We start from the raw sequence: 19617 nt of genomic DNA on the forward strand, positions 1-19617 counted from the left end.
CATGCGGAAAGTTGTTGCGCCCAAAGCGGCCAAGGGCCTTGGCGGCCGACTTGCTTTCGCCGGCGGATCATTCGACCTCGCGACATCACCAAATCGACCAATCCACGAATCCACCAATTGCCCCCGCAAGCCGCGCAATACTCCTCTACACTCTTCAAAATGCCTGGGTACGTCTATCCCCGAGCTTTGGGCCCGGCTGAGGGCCCTGGAGAGCACCGCGACAGCCTCCAGCGCTCCTCCGCCTTTCCGCACAGAGCTGGATACTGACAGTCGGCAGCTGGGTTATGCGCGAGAACAAGGTGCCTTACTGGCAACGCGAGTTCCAGAAGCACGACGGACTGAGGACCTGGGAGAAGGTGCGTACTAAATATACAAGAGGAGGGTTAAAGTAGGCATGACGTGGTTGGAGATGATGCGCATGCGGCGCTGGACACATGGCGTCTGGAAGTGAGAAAACACAGGGATCAATGCTGACAGATTGCTTCTTAGGCCCGCGGAAAGTACCTGGTACCCGGCTTCAAGGTCATCATGTTCAGCAGCCTCGGCGCCAGCATGTACATGATGGGCCGTCTCGTCCTTGTAAGTTTGCATTGGGTTGAATTGAGTGCAACATCATTACTAACTATGATCAGGGACACAAGACCTGGTTCGGCAAGAACTAGACTCCGCACTTCGAGCATGATATCCAAATGGGTGGGACCAGTATGAGTCTTCTGCATCAATATACAATCAACCGACAAGTCTTTACCCATTACAACATCTTCTTTGTCAGACCGCATAGAACAATCTTCATTGTCTATTTACGCTGTGTTCACTTATTCTGAAGTGATGCTGCCACGCAGCTATTACGTGGCTGACAGAACACGAATGGCTGTCACTTGCAATGATGACTAGGCTGACTTGTGAGAATACGTCTTTGGGTCGACCTTGCGGATGCGTGTGAGGCAGCAGACAGTTTGGTCACTCGGAATGCAATGGGGCTTGATATCGAGCTCCCATAGTCATGGCAGAGTGCCCGTTCCTACCAGTGTCGAGTACGGACACAACCACTTCAGATGAGCAGTCTGGCAAACCAATGTCCCCAAGTAGCTAATATCAAAACACTTGACCGAAATTCCACAATAAGCTGCACCGGATCCAGGCGCGAAACCAGAAGGAGCTCTGGGGTAGCTTGCCCAGATGCCCCTCCACATGCGTGCTAGTCGCTGTAAAATGAGGTCAGTGCCTGGAACGTGGAACCGAGCCGAGATCCTCCAAACCACCTCCCGCGCCGCCAAATCTCCACGTACGCTCCTTCGTTGTGACGCATCGACGCAATGGCAGACTTCGTCAAGGGTCTCTTTGGTGGCCAAAAGCCTGTCCAGGCTCCAGTTGTTGGTGATGATGGTACGTACACTACATTGCATGCGCGGTCGCGAGGCCACCAGCCTGGGAAGCGGGACCACACGAGACCCCTTTGCGACGCTCGAATTCTTGACAGGAGATGGAGTCGCGAGGTTATCGTGAGGAGACCATCGGATATTGCAGAGGCTATCAATATACATGACCAATGGCTGCGCTGACACTCACCAGACTTCGCCGACTACGCAGGCGCTCCTGAGCCCACACCCGCTGCCATCTCGTCCTTCACGACCGGTACCGGTGCAGCGCAAGCCGCTCCTACAGGCCTGGGCGACAACCGGCCCTATACAGCATGGTACCGGGTGTGGGAGCGCACCACCATGGACGACTTCAAGCTGGAGATGTACATCCTGCCATTCCTCGTTGCTCTCATCGCGGTCCACCTCTGGGGCACCAAGCGCAACCGCAGCAAGGCCAAGGCATGGATGAAGGCTCACGCCCCTGTCCTGACCCAAGAGTTCGCCCAAGTCGGCTACACGCGCCCAGACGGAGAGGGAGCGGTTGCGGATGTGGACAGCATGCTCAAGGAGAAGAAGGCCGACGAGTACCAGACCTACGCGACTGGACGCCAGAACGTTGCCTTCGTCGACTTCAGGCTGAGCTTCTACAAGCGCGCCAACCCCTTCATGTGGCTGGGAGAGAGCGTGCTTCCCCTGTTCTTCGAAAGTTTCCCTGCACCCAGCGAGCGTCTCGAGGCTACCGCCTACGTTTTCGATGGCCGGGAGACCAAGTTCGCTCCTTCATACGGTCAGGCCGACGCAAAGAAGGTCACCAACAGTTCTTTCGATGGCTTCGTCTTCGCAATTGTACACAAGGATATCATGAAGCGCATGCGCGACGAGCGCTACGACTTGTCTCTGACCAGCACGCGCGACCACGCCAAGTTGCCCGTCTGGGTCACTGTCATGAGCGAGAGCGCCGAGGTTACCGACATGCTGCTCACACCCGAGCTCACCAAGGCTGTGAACGACGCCGGAGACAGCTTCGAGGCCATCATCGTCAGCGACCAGCCCATCAACGCGCCCAGGACGTAAGTCATCCGGCATTCAATCCCTCTATAACATGATCTAAGCTAACGTTTTCTAGCCTCGACGAGACCAAGCCCAAGAAGCGCCTCAGCCTCTCCCTGAAATTCGCCTCGGACTACTCCACCACCATGCCTATCTTCCAGTACTTCCTCCGCCTCACCGACCAACTTGCTTCGCACGGACACTTCCGCCCCGAAGCCCTCCGCCGCATCAAGCAAACCCGCGACGAGCAAATCGCCAAGATCAAGAAGGCAGATGATGAGGAGAAGGCCGAAGAGAGGAAGCTTTCGCTTGACAAGGCGAAGAAGGAGATGAGAGACGCCAAATTGGGTCGTCTCAGCGCCGATGAGCAGCGCAAGTTCCTCGAGAAGGAAAGGGAAAAGAACGCGAGGAAGGGCATGAAGAGGAGTACCGTCAAGGCATAGGCTCCCTCTGATGGATTGAAATGAGGTCAGGGTGGGCACAAACTTTGGGTCAAGCTTGGATGAAGTGGCACATAGGATGATTGTATTAGTATCAGGGAAACCACGGTATTTGTGTCGTGGCAGCAAAGAGTAGTAATTCATTAATCGCACGCTACTTTACAGACAGAGAAACAACGCGTCGTCGACTGCCAACACCACTCCATCTTGCAAACTCAAACAACAATAAAACCACGAAAAAACATCGCTGTGCATCCAAAAGAGACTCCTGCAAAACAGTCTTCTCACGCTTTGTGTACCCTCTCACGCCTACGCATACCGTAGGATCCACCAGGAAGCCCACTCTCCTGCGCCTGGGGTATACCGATATGCGTAGTAAATCCAGTCTCGGTAGCAACCGCAGTTGTAACAGCACTAGGGTTCTGATGCACTGGCCACTGAGTCTCGAGTCCGGCTGCGTCGAGTGAAAATTTATGGGATACGAAGTTGTCCATGACGGAATGCGGACAGCGAGTTAGGCCACCATGCACGCCTGTGCATTCGAAATGGACATTGCTAGTCGGCGAGGGAGTCGGCGTGGGAGTATGCAGTGCGTTGTAGTCTCTCAGCTTCGATAGAAAGTCCTGCGTGGCCGATACCCCACACCAAGTCAAGCCGTATTCACCCATGCATTCGAGAAAAGTACCTTCAGTCGGCAAGGGTGTTGGCCACGGAGTCTGGAGTGCAGGTATGTGGAGTTCAGAATGTTTGGATAGGACGGCATCCGTATAGTATTGTGGACAGCGAGTTAGGCCACCATGCTCACCCAGGCATTCCATAAAGACACCGTCAGTCGGCAAGGGTGTTGGCGACGGAGTCTGGAGTGCGGCTGCTTTGGACTTACTCATACTCGATAGGGCTTCGTCTGTGTAGGATTGCGGACACCAAGTCAGGCCACCGTTCTCGCCCATGCATTCAAGGATGATAGCGTCAGTCGGCCATGAGGTTTCGATTGCAGCTGGACTGGTCTCAGTTGGCATGGATGGGAGGTCGTTTGTGTAGTGTAGTGGACACCATGTCGTGGCACCACCCTCACCCAAGCATTCGGTCATGACACCGACATGCGGCCGCGGAGTCTCGAGTGCGGCTTGGTCGTGCTCAGTTGGCATTGCTTGGAGGGCGTCCGTGGTGTATTGCATCTCCACAAGGCCATCCTCGTTCGACATGGACTGAACCGGGTCATTGCCATCGTAGTGGTCCACATGAAGTGACCCCCAGTGACATTCGGGGGTGTCGCATGCACAGTAAACCCGCCCTTTCCCATCCCCGCAGTCGACCAAAAAAGGATGGTAAGTGAGTGGAAACATATATCCCGGTTGGTAGATCAAGAATTTCGCTGGATCGTAGCCGTTTGGACAGCAATAATGAGCGATCTCGTCGTGCATGTAGCCACCACCTGCATCGACTGGCATATTGGAGTCGCTGGCAGTCGTCAAACCCAGTCCACCTTTGGCAACTTCCTTCGCCATCTGTCGGATATGACTCCAGTCCGCGCTGTCTTCCCCTAGACTCCACGCCATGACGCCTCCGAGCTTGTACTTGCGGACGATGTTGTCGAATTTCCTTGTGATGAGTTCGGGCGTATCCCATGTCCAGAAGAGGCGGTTTGTGGCATCGAAGTAGTATTGTCCGCCAGCTACTTCGTCAGTAACACCGTGTTTGGCTGCGAGCTGCCATGAAGCTGCTACATCGGCGTCCGTACATCCAGTTCCAAACGCGTGTTGGCAGGCGCCGTTGCAGTGTTCAGGCGAAGTACCGCAGTGGCCATGTTGAGAACAACAGCCTGTCTCACACTTGGTTCCCTTTTCTGGACCGCAGGTGCCGTCTTGGGATACGGTCAGAGAGGAGGCATCAACGGGGCGCATGCGAGATCTCTCAAAGGTCCAGGCGCCAGAGGTGAGTGTGTCTTTGCCTTGGGCATCTTCCGCAAGGACGATGGGGCAGTTGAGGGGGCTGCCACTGCAGTCGCCTTGCGTGGTGAAGTATTTGGCGTAGTATGCGAAGCCGAGGTTGAGCTTGGAGGGGGGTGCGCCCATGGCGAGGTAGTCTTTTATGCTGTTTTCGGCATCGATGGCGGAGCTGTGGTGTTTGGTTACTGTGTCTCGGCGGTTCATTAGGTCGTAGCTCATCACCTGGGAGAGTTAGTACCTATGATCTCTGCAAGGTTGGTGTGAGAGAGATGATGTCACTTACGTTGATGAAATCGACGGATGGCCAGATCTGAGGTCCGGTTGTTCGAGTGTATCCAAGCATGTCAACTACTACTTGTCAGTTGACTTGCTTCAAACATGTGTATGATGACTGGCCTTCTTTTCCTGGGACAGCGATCGAAAGCAGTTTCTTCCCAATAGCAGCACGGATGGCAGCCAGTAACTTAGGGAACGCGGCGATCTGGTAAGTCTGATCCCAGTTCGCCACTTGTTTGTAGTCCGCCCCGTTGCCGCCAGGATATTCCCAATCGATGTCTTCTGTTGTGAGCATCGACAAGTAACCAATGTAGGTAGATGGTGTACTCACCGACTCCATCTGCTCCAGTCCTGGCAAGCATAGTAGCAACATCAGCGGCAAACGCGAGCATCGATGCGTCGGACTTCGTGGCTTGACAGAAACCAACCGTATCGCCCCAGCCGCCAACAGCAATCATGACCTTTGCGTTGGGGAACTCGGTGCGGATGGTGTGTATGGGAACTTTGGGCTGGAACGTAGCTGTTGCGTTGGCTGGGGCAAAGGCGAGGATGACATGGTCGATGCCAGCTCGATCTCGTGGGTTGTCTGGACGCGTTGGGTGCCATTCGTCTGCGTATATGACAAATCGGGCTGTTGCTGATATTGCGAGTATCGACGCAAGAAGCGCCGCGGATGGGAAACGCATGCTGGAGCTGGGATGTACTCAACAGCTTGTGAATGGTCGAATAGAAGACTAATAGACAATGGGGTGATGAATGCTACCAAGGAAAGCAATACGTGTTGTCATGGAGAAGATGGAAGCATATCATAGAGATAGATGTCTCCCAATCTGGCCTGTGGCGTCCATCGTAGCTACCTCAACGTGGTGTTTGTTCTTGCAGACTGTCTGAGATGGAAAGAGCAATGATAGTTGAGAGCTCTTTCTGACAACAACTCTAACAGCGAAACTATTCGTTCTCTCGCTCTTCGATAGAAGATAGAATGGCACGACGGAAAGCACAAAAGCCTAACAAAAGAAGTAGGCGTCGGTTGACTAGAAGGTGTAGTACATTCTGTACTGTGTGGCTCTCAATACAGTCGCCTTCCTAGTTAACCCGACGTGAAGAAGAGGAAGTCTTGCAAAGAAGCGGGGAATTCATCGTAATAGCAACATTCAGTCTGGTGAGCATTGCCATGTGCCGAGTACAACACAAGCTCGCTCGCCGCTTCAGATGCTTGCTGATCTAGAAGGGGAAATGGCGACTGGATAGAGCCTCATGAAGACATGACCTAATGCTTGCTGGAATGGAAAGTTTACAGGCGTCCACGAGTATGGTCCAAGCATGAGACTGATCATGTAATGAACGATATAGCAAAGATGAAAAGGGTGTAGAGAGTAAGGTTGTGTAGTCGCTCCTACCTATACTGATAGCCGAGATGCAACAAAACAGCGCGATCAGCAGCTACTGGACAATTGGAAGCCGCGGCCAGCCAACGTCGATTTCCGCATAAACATGCAACTCCTACATCGAAGCACGTCGCAAATTCCATCGTCATTGGAATCGGGTCAGTCATCCGGTATCGCAGAAATCATCGGAAATGCTTCGTCGGGCCATCGACTTCCCGAAGCCAAACCCACGTCGGTTCTACATCCTTGTTGCAAGTCGTTAGTGTTGCTATGTATGACAACGTATGCACAGGGAAAAGTATAGAGAAACGCGCATTGCAGAAAAAAAAGAGTCAGATCTTGCAGGTGCTATTTGGAGGCATGCATAGCAGACTGTCCGAACTATAGCGACCATTCGCTCCTGGGTATAGACTGCTGACATTCTCAGTGCGAACACCGTACAACAGCTACGTGACATTGACAGACCACACAGTCCTTGTAGCACACCAATCCAATCACTAAACTCTCCACAATCACGAAACCGTCGCTGCGGCAGGTGCTGCATGTCAGACGCGGGCGCACGTCGTGGGGACGATGATGCGGACAGCCGTTGAGAACCACGGTTCACATGCGTCGAGTCCACAAGCGACCGGACAGCTCACCCAGTCCGCGTCAATTTGCAGCACCTGGACCGCGATCGATGAACCGTGTCGCACGTGATAGTCCGGCGGATCCGTGATCGTCGGGCCACGCAGCTGCAGCCATGCTTTTCGGGCTGCAGCAATATGGAGCTCTGACCAATTATGACGCGACGAAAACGCGGTGGCTGGGGAGAGGCTTGGAGCTATCAACAGCTGGCCGCGCGCGACATGGATAGGCTGAGCTGAAAATGCCTCTCTTCACGGAGGAGCTGGCGCATCATGCATGAGCAGGCCGTCCGGCCCCAATTGAAGCATACCACGCAACATTGGGATCGGCCCACTGCCAATGGCCATGGTCGTGGAGCTGCAGCCAGGTCGGGGAAGCTCCCGGCAGCTCTGTGGAGCTCCAATGCGACTCGACTCTGGATTGCGACACCAGTTGCTGGCCATTGCCCGGTCAACAGCCGTGCTAAGATCAGTTGCGCGTCCGAAATTACCTCGGTGCGAGAAGCGCCAGGATGTGATGGGTTCTCTGGGGTTGAATCGGTCCATGGCTGGGAAAAAGGGGAAGCTGATACGCGCTAGTGCTCCGTGTCAATAACGCTAGTCCCAGCTTGAACAGCTCTGCCAAAGCTTCCCAGCCTCCACAACCCTGCGACCATCGATACGCCGACACAACAGTGATCCGACTGACCGCCAATCTACTTGATCCCCCTCCTCGGCCAGCCTGACTCCATCACTCCTCCACCTACACCCCGCTACTGCATCCAATTGCGCATCTTCAAGCTGCTGCACGTCAACACCATAAAGCTGGCGACTCTTCAGTAGATCCTATATCTCCAAATATCTCCACGTGAGACCCTCAAAGGAGCCAAGAAGTTCTTCTTGATTCCTTTCGAATTGTTTTCGAACGGTTCGAAGGGTTTTCAGGAACGAACGACCAGACTCCGGCAAACTGGATTTTGAAGCACGAGTATGCTCTCTCACCGCGAGTGTATAAGCAATTATGCTAATCCACTCAGGTTCCGATCCCCTTCAGTGTCTTCCCGTCTGCGTATCGGAACGCGGAAGTTAAGGAATCTACCAGTGTCCAGGTAGAAGAACAGGAAGCACAGTTCGAGCAACAGGCTTCTCACGGACGGGAAGGTCACGAAGAGGTCCACGAATCCTTCTCCGCTACCGTCCTCCCTCCTCCTCCGGCTCCCCAACAGCAGCAGCAGTTTGAGCAGCAACACCACGACACCCACGTCAAGGAAGAGGTCCGCATCTACGAAGAAGAGCGCCTCCGTCGTCCCCAGCCTCCTCCCCAGCAGCAGCAGCAGCAGTTTCAGCAGGCTCCCCAGCCCCAGCAGTTTCACGCTCAGCAGCCTCCCCAGCACCGTGAGGAGCTACATATCCACGAGCAGACTCGCTACAGACAGCCCGGACAGCACCAGCAGCCCCAACCCCAGCCTCATTCTCAGCACGTTCAGCGTACTGACCGCGTAGAGTTTGAGCGATCCCACGACCGGTAAGTCCGATCCATTGTTTTGCCAGCGCATCTTCGCACGGATCAGCACAACAGACCAACCCCCTGACTTTAGCGGCACCCAGCCACGCGCTAGCCGCTAACCCCTTTCATCTGTTGTTGTCCTAGCGACATGCAGGCCCCACTTTTCCCTCACCTCCTCTAAGCTCTTCCTTGCCCAACCCAAAGCTGACCTTCCTTTCTTCCTTCAGCTACCAACCTCACCCCCAACCTCCTACATCATCCCACTCCCACGTCGAGGTTCAGGACAGGACCTACGATAGACACTTCAATACAGTCCACGGCCCTGCCACCGACTACGCTCCATCCCAAATCGACGTTACTGAACGTCAGATTCGCGAACGTACCCGTCCCATCGTCGCCGGTGCAAGCTACTCGAAGGAGACTTACACCACCAAGCACGACACCTTCCCCAGCAGCAAGCACGTCGAGTCTGTTGCCTCCCACCAGCCATCTGAGGTCCGAGTAGAATCATCTGCTCGTTCCACTGCCGCACCCCCCAAGCACCGCAAGCGTGATATGGGATATTACGACAACGAGGGCCAATACCACTCGCTTCGTCAAGGAATCTCCCACGCCGCTCACAAGGTCGCCGACCGTATCCAACACCCCATCCACCCTCACCGTCACCACCACTCTCACGAGCACTCCTACCCCGGTGCCAAGTACGACGACGACCGTGAAGAGGTAATCGTTAAGGAGAAGTACACTTCGGCTACTCCTTCTGTTGCCCCTGCCCGCCCCGTCCAATCCGGAGCTCCAGTTGAAAGGGTCGTTCGCGTCCACAGCTCCCCAGCCCCAGCCCCTCCCAGGTCCACAGTCTCTGCTGCTGCACCTGCCCACTCCCACTCTATCACCCACGCACCCGCACCCGTCTCTGCTTCTATCGCACCTGTCCCGACTTCTGTCCGTACAGTCCGCAAGATGGCTTCCACCAAGACTATCACCATCCCCTGCCACCACATCCGCATTGGCGATCTCCTGATCCTCCAGGGCCGCCCTTGCCAGGTCATCCGCATCACCACCTCCTCCCAGACTGGCCAGCACCGTTACCTCGGTGTTGACCTGTTCACCAAGCAGCTCCATGAGGAGTCCTCCTTCATCTCCAACCCGGCTCCTTCCGTCGTTGTCCAGAACATGCTCGGACCTGTCTTCAAGCAGTACCGTGTTCTTGACATCCGTGAGGACGGTCGCGTTGTTGCCATGACCGAGTCTGGCGATGTCAAGCAGGGTCTTCCCGTCCTTGACCAGAGCGGTCTCATCTCCCGCCTGACCGAGTCCTTCGACAACGGCCGTGGCAGCGTCCGTATTCTCGTCATTGATGACGATGGTATGGAGATGGCTGTCGACTACAAGGTTGTCCACGGATCCAGGTTGTAGAAACATCTCGTCAATGGTAAGCACCATCACCTTCAATGTCCATCGTCGCGCATCATCTAACATCACTCAGGTCTCATTCAAACGTTCGATCTTCAATCATCCCTTAGGCGTTTGCTTGCTCATGGCCCCTCATCTTATACTTGTGTTCATAACTTTTGCATCGTCACTTGACGGGTAGCATGGCGCTCTCAGGCATCGATCGGTGTCTATCGCTCTCGGTGTTTGGGTTGGTGTTCATGTCTGCTTGTTCGGGTGGTGGAAATATCGGAGCTACATCTGTGGATAGTTAATGAATTGCGTCTCCTTTAACAATCGTCTCATGCATCGTGATGTCTTTGTCTTGTGTTGTTGTGATCGCTCCTTCTGAACTCTATCGTCATTCCCTAGTGTTGTCTATCGCCCTAGCTATCCGAGGCTACCCCGCGTTCTCCACGCGCTCCTCCACTTGTGTACCTTATCACCAGCAGTTATACCCGGCCCACACGACATGCGAACAACGCACGTATCTTGCGTTCCTCCGCGATGTAGTTCACCACATGAAACATCTGACACCTACTCGCCATGCCTCACTCAGACCACTCCCCATCCCCACCACGCGATCACTTTCCCGATCTTCCAATCTTCCCCGACAACGTACCCACCGCGCCACTTCTCCGCATCTCGCTTCAAAAGTTACTCGACCGCGACGAAGAAGAACAAAACAGGTGTTGGCAAGCATGTCGCGAGCTGGGTTTCTTCTATCTTGACGTACGCAGCTCCAATATACATTCAAACAGTGACAGCAACAATACTACCAACACGTCCGCTGTCGACGGCGATGCGCTACTCCAAGATGTGGACAAGCTATTCGAAATAATGCGAGACTTCTACGATCTAGATGTCTCGGAAAAGATCAAATACGACTTCAAGGACCAGGGCAGTTACTTTGGCTACAAAGGGTACGGCGAAGGTTACGTCGATAAGCAAGGAACGAAAGACCGGAATGAAATCTACAATGTACATCTTACTTTGCTCCTTTCCAACTCGAACATTGCTAGCGCAACTACTAACTCACGACTTCCAGATCTCCAAAGACGACATCCTCGGTCTCAGTGACCCCCTTCCCTCGCCAGCCGTCTTGAACCCACACCGCGAGCTATACAAATCCTATATCACCTCGTCCCACGCAATCTGCATGCTCATCACATCCTTACTCTCCTCTCGCCTCCCTCTTGCAACAGAGACGAAGTCAGCAGGCGGCCTACCCGCAATCCACCGTCTACACGCCTCATCAGGCGACCAAATCCGCTTCGTCAAAGCACCCCCACAAGAACAATCCCTCAAAGGCGTCGCACTGGGCGAACACACAGATTTCGGCAGCGTGACCGTCCTATTCAACCGCCTGGGTGGCCTGCAAGTCAGACTGCCATCCCACATCTCCCCTCTCGCACCAACATCCACATCCCCACCACCCACACCCATCGAGAAGAAACTCTGCGAAGACGGCTGGACATACGTGCGTCCCTTACCGGGCCACTGCATCGTCAATCTCGGCGATGCACTCGTCAAGTTCTCAAACGGCGCGTTGAGGAGTAATATTCATCGTGTTGTTGCGCCGCCGGGGGAGCAGGGGAGTGTGGAGAGGTATAGTCTTGTGTATTTTTGTCGGCCGGAGAATGATGTTTTGTTGAAGAGTTTGGTGGAAGGAGGGAATGTGGAGGGCGAGGAGGAGGTTACGGCCAAGGAGTGGATATTGAGGAGGGCGTTGGGGAGGAGGAAGGCGGATGGGTGGGAGAAGAGTGGTGGAACGGAGGCGGTTAGTATGGGGGTTAGGAGTGGGGGGATGAGGACGTGATTGAGGAGGGGATATGGAAGCATACAGGTAGGCCATAGCCCATGATAGATCTAGGATCATGTCTATATACAAAGTTCTTTTCTTCCAAAACTGGAGGTTCTCGATGCCATGTTGTCATCTCATCTTCGGTCATGGATACAGTATATAAGCTCGAGAATCCTCTCTACCTCCTTCTTTCTCCTATTTACCTCCAAAATGTGTGGCATACCTAAAAACCTGGGCAAAATATGTTATGTCTTTCCCTTCTCAAAACGCGCAAATCATCCACATATGGTCTGTTTTCCGACTTCGGACTCCATAACAACAAGGAGATATTACCAAAAACACCTTAAAAAGAACCGATGCCTGAAACCTTCCAGCAATGCCTACACTCGAGGCACATTTCAAAGATATCCGGAAGTACTTCATGTCACTGTTCGTCGTTCGGAAAGAAATGGCCTGCACAACGCCCCATGCCTGCTCCTTCCCTTCTCCAAGTCCAGGCCCTTGATTACATCCAGCCTACCTATCTTCCAAAAATACGTTCGACTGGACTCATGGCACCTGCCTCGGCTCTGTGCCCAAGAACAAAAACACCCGGAATATGTTTCATGTCGGCTTCCGCCAAAGCATTACATCTACTTCAAAATTACAAGGCGCACACTACATGTCGTTCTCCAGCGCTGCGCCACAAATACTCCCCCGCCGCCGGTGCGTATAAAAGCACGTCTTCTCTCGACCTTGCACCTCCCACACACTCTTCACCTCCACCTTTTTCTGGACCAAGAAGCATGGCTCGCAAAGACATGTGTCCGCTTTCTCCAAAGAGAACGTCCTCTAGAATTATGGTCTTTATTTCAACAATCTCTCCACACCCCCCTTTCTCTGGAACAAAAGTCATGGCGTTGGTAGACATGTGTCTGCTTCCTCCCAAAAATCTCCAACCAGAGGGACATGGTCCTTTCTTCCGCCGTTTCCCAGCTCAGAGACACCAAAAAGAGAATTTTAGAGACTCGATGACTCTCCTCTGCCTTCCTAAAAAAACATACTTGGCCCACCGTATGTCGCTGTGTCGCTGGACTCCTTCTTTACTCTTCCACCGCATTGAATCAGATAGTATTCTCCAAAAAGAAAAGTTCAAAGTTGCATGAAAAGTGCAGTGGAGCACTGCGAAACAAAACTTCAAAAAGAAAACCGCAATATCATCATGTTGCTTGCTTTTTCCTCCGTCTCTGCAAGAACTCACAGAAGATTAATCAAAGTCAAGGCGGTCGCAGTCATGCTGCGTTCCAGATCGCGAACCCAATGGCATGAAAATCTCCTCGACTGGTTCATCATGCAGAAGAATGAAGACGCAATTTTCAGGCACAGTTCTCCGAAATTCGACTTCGACCATCACATGTGCTTCGGCTTTCTTCCCAGGCTTGGTAGCTGTGATCAAAACTACGACAACGTCGGCTTATGTCTGTCCAAGCCTGCACGTCTACCTCAAAAGGCATAGACATCGAATATATGACTCCCATCAAAAAGCTGAACTCAAAGAAGGATGACAGTGAACAACGATGATGTTTTCTCATTCCTTGCGAAGAACTTATTTTCCAAAAGACAAAACTAAAAACGCTCGCACGCTTCACCCATAGGGCGTTCGTTCCATCGTTTACCCATCCGCCTCAAAAGGCTTACATTCAGTCAAGACGATCTGACAACACTGCGCTTACTGTCCACCCATCTTCTCATGCGTGCTCATCAAGCTACCAATGAAAGTAGTGATAAGCCTGCTCTGCACGGCAACGATATCATCGGGCACAAGCCAGATAGTAGCGCCCATCTTTCGCGCAATACTGATAGCCAGCTTGGCGTTCTGGTAGCATTCGTCGTCGTTGCGGCCCTGGGCGACGAGGTCGTAGTCGACGTAAGCGGGCTTCATGCCGGCGAGGACATCGAGCAAGAAGACGGCGTTGGAGAGGGAAGAGTCCTTGAAGGAGCGGACCTGGGTGCTCTTGCCGCCCTTGCGTGCCATGTCGTTGGCCCACTTGATCATGTCTGCGTCGGAGATTTCGCGCTTGCCGAGCTGTTGGGCGAGACCGTTGAGGGTCGAGACAATGTCCTTGCGCATCAGCTGCCATACGAGACCGAGGGTGAGTGTGCGCTGGCCGTCGGTGATGTCGGCACCTTGGATACCTGGTAGCGAGAATTGGACCTGCTTGCCGAGCTCGACGGCGTAGTTGGTGTTCTCGAGGGCCTTGAAGCGCATCAGCTCTTGGCCTTCGCGCGGCTTGTTGACGTGTCGCCAGTTTACGCTGCCTGGAATGACCTTGTCGTATGCTTGTAGGATAACTGTGCCGTCCTTGAGATCCTCGTAGAACGATTGTACGACGGGCTTGACATCGAGAGAGTTGAGCCACAGAGTGAAGACACGGGCCTCGCGCTCTCCTGCCGCATCAAAGTCGTCAATCTCGGCCTTCTCCTCCTCGGTGATGGGGTCGAGGCAGGGATGTGTGTTGAACAGGTTGGCGACGAAGGCCAGGTTGAGCTTCGGGTTTCCAGCTACGAGTGATGTGGGTGTGAGGAACTTGCGGCAGTCGAGGGCGTCGGCGTTCTGCAGGACCATCTCAGCGCGCTGGAGGAGGTCGGTTTGTTGGAGCGGCGCGCGAGAGCAGGTTTCAGGGGCGAGCTGGCTGAGGAGGACGGTGTAGTTCTCTCCATCCTTGACGTCGGTGGAGAAGTTGGAGACACTGGAAAGGTTAGCTATATGGTGAGTATGATGGAGCTTGTACATACGTCCTGTGCCACTTGGCGTTCTTCAAGTGGTAGTTGAACCATCTTAGCAAGATCTGCTCCGGTGGCAGACGCAGGAATTGCTCCAGTGTCTCGTCGTCCTCCAGTAGCCTGTACAGCTCAGGATGTAGCTTGATGTCAATCTTGCCGAGCAGACCTCTCCGGATGACCTGCCAGATCAGACCCAGAATCAAGTGCTCGCGTACTTCGATGATGTCTCCACTGCCAATGTTGACGACGGAGCACCCGATACCCTTGGCCGACTCAATGACAATGTTGTTATTCTCGGTGAAGTGGAAGTTGTTGAGCGACTTGATCTTCTTGCCCGGCTTGTTCAGCACACGTTCATCGATGGTGTCCGGTACGCTGTCGTTGATAAGCTTGGACAGGACCAATCCGTCCTTGCAGGCGTCGAACATCTCGAACGTGTCGGTCGGGAAGGGCAGGCGGTCGCCGATATCTGGGTCGCCGGCGAGGACGGCGTTGATATGGCGCGTGAACTCGGTGCGCTCATCTTCGTTGATGGTGTGGGTGACGTTTGCCGAAGAGCCCTGGACCTGGATCCTGCCGCCGCCGACGCTGCCTTTGGAGGCGTGACCTGGGTTCGAGGGCGAGTTGACGCTGGAAGCTGTGCCGGCTCGTGGGCGGGTTGGGCCGGTCGACATGCGCTGCTGGGCAGGCGACGAGACGCGCAGTTTGGAGATGAGCTGTTGCGGTTAGCTTGCACGTGGTACGTGGTATGCTGCAATGCGTACATCTACATAGTCGTCGAGCTCTACTCTCCGCGAGCTGTCGAGTTCCACCTCTTTGAGGGCCTGCCGCACCACGTCGTAGGGCTGGTGCTCCGACTGCTGGGCGCCCTTGATGACGGTGCTCTCGTCGAGGTAGCCCTTGTCGTCGACGTCGAGCTTGCGGAAGGCATCCTGCAGGCCAAAGATCTCGCCCTGCTCGAACTGGGGGTATTTCCTGTGCGCAATGGCCTGTTAGCTACCGTGGAAGCCAGCGGATACTGTAAGAAGGGCGGCGCGCCCACGTACTTTTGCAGCTTGATGATGTTCATGTTGGCGGTGCAGGTGGACAGAAGTCTAGCACAGCGGGAAGGATATACTGGGCGGCAACGTGACTGCCTGGCTCCGCCTCGTTCTGGATGCGCGTTCGTCGACTTTGAGCCTCTGTTTTGCTTACCCGATGACGACGTGGGGCGACTGCCAAGACGGACGCCTCGAGGGGCAGGTCGCAACTTGATCCCGGATTACGTACGCACGTCACCGCGCTCCCTGCATTAGGCTGCTATCCCTTCACCTGTACCCAACCCGACCACATAGCAGGTGGCACACACGACCATCTCGTACCCCTGGACGCGCAATGCCCTTGAATCTTTTCGCCGCTTCATCTCTCTCCAACACCCGCCCGTCGTCAATGCCCAAGACTTCCATGGGTCCCTAGTGTGTGAAGCGGTGTCCATTGCCACCTCACCCGTCGCTAGAGCCAGCCTTAGTCTCTACTTATGAAAAAGCCGCATACATACAACGCATCACAGTCCATCACAGTCAATCGCAAACGCATAACATCAGTGGAAAAAGAGCTTTTGATTCCCTCATTAACATCATAAGGTCCATGTCGCCGGCTCGTCCAACGAAAATAAGACACTAAACCATCCCGTCTCCTAAGTAGCTCAAAGTGGCTTGACGGCTGTCCGTATGCTATTCAGCCCGAACGCACCACCTACTAAAAAACAACAGGGCGACATGTCGACTCTAGACATGCCCGCCAAATCAATGTCATCATTGCGTGAACATCCCGTCGTGTACGCCTGCATTTTCGTCAAACATGACGCGCCGTTGTTTCCCAAGCAGGAAAGAGTACTGGAGTTGTGTCGCTCACGTTGTCGGTCCCACTGCCACATGTGTCCGGTATTAACGGTGGGTGTGTTGGCGTATGTCGAGCGAGAGGATTACTGAGGTGGCAGCACGACCGACTCCGAAAAGCTTCCAGACTCTTTCCAGCTCCAGAAAAGTAAAAGACGTGGTTGTAGAATGTACAAGACTTGCACGTGCTCGTGCCGCATGCAGAAGTCGTATATCATGAGACTGAAAGCCCAGGATATGGTGTCGTGGAACACTAGTTCCGAGAAGCAAATGGTCGTTAAAGTCGTGAATGCCGAAACGTGTTGAAATGTAGACAAGAGACATAACCAAAGGAAATATAAACACTAGGAAATACGAGAGAGCGACAAGATGGGCGTCTGGGTCGCCCCGAGTCGTTGCGTTTCGGTCCGTGAGTCTGCTGGTGAATGTCGAGGTACCATGTTGTGTTGCTGCTGAAAAGACCGCTCGCTCAATGCCGCGAAATCGCTGTAGATAGAGGCCAAACCGCCTTCTAATGTGAGAACAGGCAGCTGACCACCCGAATGCTTGCGCGAATGAGTCCGATTACCGCCTAGTACGCTGAGCCTGGGCCGTCATGGTATGCGCGCGCTGGATGCCAGGGTTGGGGTCGGCGTAGCTTCCACCAACTGCACCGCCCTCCATAGTCTTGCGTCTTTTGAGGCCGCCCATATCGTCGCCTTGAACGCTGTCAGGGCGGTATGGATCCTGCTCCTCGTCGTCGCGACCGCGCTTACCGGAGTTGTTAACTCCGTTGGAGGGAGGGTATCCCTGGCTGGAGTACTGCGAGACAGCGCCGGGACCCTGGTAGGCGTCGTGAGCTGTGTTACCGTTGGGAGCACCTCGGGGATCGCTCATGACACTGTAAAGGTTGCTGGAAGGGGGTCCCTGACGTTGCGGCGTGGAGTAGCCTGGGTTCCATTGAGGTTGGCCGGTAGCTGCCGATCGAGGCGTGGCTCTTCCGGACCCGTTTTGGTGGGGCGATCCCGTCATCTCAGGAGACAGGTGGGCGTGGTCGGGGTGCATGGCGCCAGGTGCACCGTTGGAGGTGTATCCGTAAGGGCCTCTGTTTCCGTTGTAAGGAGCGCTGGCGTGGGTGTACTCATTTTCATGATCGCCCTCGCTTCCAGCTTGGGGAGGAGCCACCTGCTCGCTACCCTGCGGCATCATGCCATCGGCTGGCTTCACGTCGCCTTCATCCGGCACATCGCTGATGCGCGATGGTGGTGCCATCTCGGTCTTTGGGTAGGAGCCGTCTTGACGGTATCCCATCATGGGCTGGCCCTGTGCGTATTGGCCTGGCTGAGATGGTGGTCCTGAGTACAAGGGCCTGGAGCCATCAAAGCTCTGACCAGAAGCGTAGGACATACCCTGCTGCACAGCGCCGGGTGGAGTGCTGGCGGGGGTGGTTGGTACAGAGCGCGTGTTGCTCAGTCCAGTGTCGATGGACAGCGGCTGACCTCCTTGGGAGTTCTGGACGTTGGCGCCGTTCCACTCGTATGAGCTACCTTGGTTGCCCATACCCATGATGCTTGAGGCGCTTGTGGGAGGAGTAGGGAAAGTGTGAGCCCGGTCGATGCCTGGGCGACCTGACGAAGGGTGCGGCTGGATAGCATGCGGTGGCTGAGACATGGCAGCGCCAATCGGGTTGCTCATCGAGTGGTGATGATGGAGCGACGGAGGTTGCGACGCTGCCGGTCCGGACAGGTATCGCTGATGTGTCTGCGTATGGTCAGGTCTCCGGTTCCCAACAGCAGCCATGGCAGCGCTTCCTACACTTGCCCTCGTCTGGTTCGAGGGATGATAAAGCAGTGCTCCAATGTCGTGGACAAACAGAGGATACAGCTGCTCGGTGATCTTCTCCTTGTTGGCAAACTCGAGAGCTCGCTCGAAAGGAATCCTGTCTCATGTTAGTGTGTGGAAGTCACATGCGAAGTGGTGACACTTACCAAACACCCTTGAGATGCATTGGGCCAATCTTAACAACATGGCGCGTCTTCTCGCTCTTCAGTATGCCGTCACGGCGACCCCGGGTCATTCCCGCGACATTGAGAAGCTTGGTGCCGTTGATCATGTGATTGTCTATAATGAGTCAGCTCAGTATTCCGTCGTATGATTGAAGGCTGAACATACCTTCACGGCGAGCAACACAAACGCCCTTGGCTTCAACCTGGAAACAAAGACTGCCTTCGTCTTCCCACAGTGTGGCGGTCACACGAGGCTTCATTCCTGGGGGAGCGACCTGGCCAGTGTGGTCGAAGGTCTGAGATTGATAGCTCTGCGAACCTGGTAGTGATGATGCGGGGGCTCCGGACGACATAGCTAGAAGAGTCAGTTTTATCTCTGAGGAGATGGCATCAAGCTTACCTGGCAGTTGGAGCGTTGAAGGCACCATAGCCGGATTCATTGAACCAGAAGAAGCAGGCATCTGCGAAGGGACACCAGTGGGGTAGCCATATGGATATCCGGGCGGGCCTTGGCTGTACTGGTGTTGAGGCTGCATCATCGAGGACTGTTGCGGGGGGTACGAGTAATGCGACAAGCCCGAAGGGGGACCTGACGCCGGAGCGTGGGTAGCGGTAGCCATGTGGGGTTGATGCACGTCAGCATACGATTGCATCTGGTTCATGCTGTTGTAGCCGCCCGTAGCAAAGCCGTATCCGTCTTGGGTGCCGAATGGTGACTGCGCGTTCACGTGGGAGTCGCGACGGATAGACTGTGGGGTGTGTTCGGGGGAGGGCGTCTTGAACCCAGTGGCCTGACCGTTGATCGATGCGGCGTAAGATGTATGAGAACCTGCGCTTCCACCAACCACTGAACCAGAGCTAATGGAGTCGCCTCGTGGAGAAGAGGAATTTGAGGAGGCGCTAGGATGCGATTGTATCTGGGGTAGGGCTGGCAGACGCTCGTTGGACACTGCAGGCTTGGGCTGGTAGTGGGATTGGTACCAGGTATCGACGGGGCCGCGGGCGTGGACCGACGAGATCGACGGGAGCTCCAGCTTTACGGTATTGACGTGTTTTCGCGTAGAAGTCTCTGTGTCGCTCTTCGAGAAGCTTTTCGCGAGGATGCTCGAGTCAGTCCTCACGATAGCCGAGCGTATTGTTGTGGCGGAGCAATCAGTCGACGCTCACGAAACTAGATTGCA

General features: G+C 54.5%; 7 protein-coding genes across 7 annotated transcripts; 4 read left to right on the forward strand and 3 right to left on the reverse strand.

The window, feature by feature from the left end:
- Window positions 1-159: 159 nt before the first annotated feature.
- On the forward strand, window positions 160-662 carry J4E78_005739 (uncharacterized protein; the record flags this gene model as incomplete). Its single annotated transcript, XM_049366355.1, has 4 exons — window positions 160-167; window positions 278-356; window positions 490-579; window positions 633-662. 4 exons carry the CDS (start codon window positions 160-162, stop codon window positions 660-662), a joined length of 207 nt encoding a protein of 68 aa, XP_049222081.1.
- A 654-nt stretch (window positions 663-1316) lies between these two features.
- On the forward strand, window positions 1317-2854 carry J4E78_005740 (uncharacterized protein; the record flags this gene model as incomplete). Its single annotated transcript, XM_049366356.1, has 3 exons — window positions 1317-1386; window positions 1573-2431; window positions 2488-2854. The coding sequence occupies 3 exons, from the start codon at window positions 1317-1319 to the stop codon at window positions 2852-2854; spliced, it is 1296 nt and encodes a 431-aa protein (XP_049222082.1).
- An 825-nt stretch (window positions 2855-3679) lies between these two features.
- J4E78_005741 (uncharacterized protein) lies at window positions 3680-5762 on the reverse strand (the record flags this gene model as incomplete). Its single annotated transcript, XM_049366357.1, has 5 exons — window positions 3680-3708; window positions 3735-5022; window positions 5084-5110; window positions 5168-5358; window positions 5408-5762. 5 exons carry the CDS (start codon window positions 5760-5762, stop codon window positions 3680-3682), a joined length of 1890 nt encoding a protein of 629 aa, XP_049222083.1.
- A 1845-nt stretch (window positions 5763-7607) lies between these two features.
- J4E78_005742 (uncharacterized protein) lies at window positions 7608-9992 on the forward strand (the record flags this gene model as incomplete). The annotated part of the gene is made up of 4 exons (XM_049366358.1): window positions 7608-7611; window positions 8029-8057; window positions 8107-8594; window positions 8876-9992. 4 exons carry the CDS (start codon window positions 7608-7610, stop codon window positions 9990-9992), a joined length of 1638 nt encoding a protein of 545 aa, XP_049222084.1.
- A 561-nt stretch (window positions 9993-10553) lies between these two features.
- Window positions 10554-11826, forward strand: J4E78_005743 (uncharacterized protein; the record flags this gene model as incomplete). Its single annotated transcript, XM_049366359.1, has 2 exons — window positions 10554-10988; window positions 11056-11826. The coding sequence occupies 2 exons, from the start codon at window positions 10554-10556 to the stop codon at window positions 11824-11826; spliced, it is 1206 nt and encodes a 401-aa protein (XP_049222085.1).
- A 1693-nt stretch (window positions 11827-13519) lies between these two features.
- SAC6 (Fimbrin, actin-bundling protein) lies at window positions 13520-15643 on the reverse strand (the record flags this gene model as incomplete). The annotated part of the gene is made up of 4 exons (XM_049366360.1): window positions 13520-14540; window positions 14587-15290; window positions 15339-15549; window positions 15621-15643. The coding sequence occupies 4 exons, from the start codon at window positions 15641-15643 to the stop codon at window positions 13520-13522; spliced, it is 1959 nt and encodes a 652-aa protein (XP_049222086.1).
- A 1372-nt stretch (window positions 15644-17015) lies between these two features.
- J4E78_005745 (uncharacterized protein) lies at window positions 17016-19089 on the reverse strand (the record flags this gene model as incomplete). The annotated part of the gene is made up of 5 exons (XM_049366361.1): window positions 17016-18369; window positions 18419-18551; window positions 18603-18791; window positions 18837-18949; window positions 19082-19089. 5 exons carry the CDS (start codon window positions 19087-19089, stop codon window positions 17016-17018), a joined length of 1797 nt encoding a protein of 598 aa, XP_049222087.1.
- Window positions 19090-19617: the final 528 nt, after the last annotated feature.

The sequence above is a fragment of the Alternaria triticimaculans genome (genome assembly GCF_023758025.1).
Source record: "Alternaria triticimaculans strain BMP 0046 chromosome Unknown scaffold_7, whole genome shotgun sequence".
In the NCBI taxonomy this organism is placed as follows: domain Eukaryota; kingdom Fungi; phylum Ascomycota; class Dothideomycetes; order Pleosporales; family Pleosporaceae; genus Alternaria; species Alternaria triticimaculans.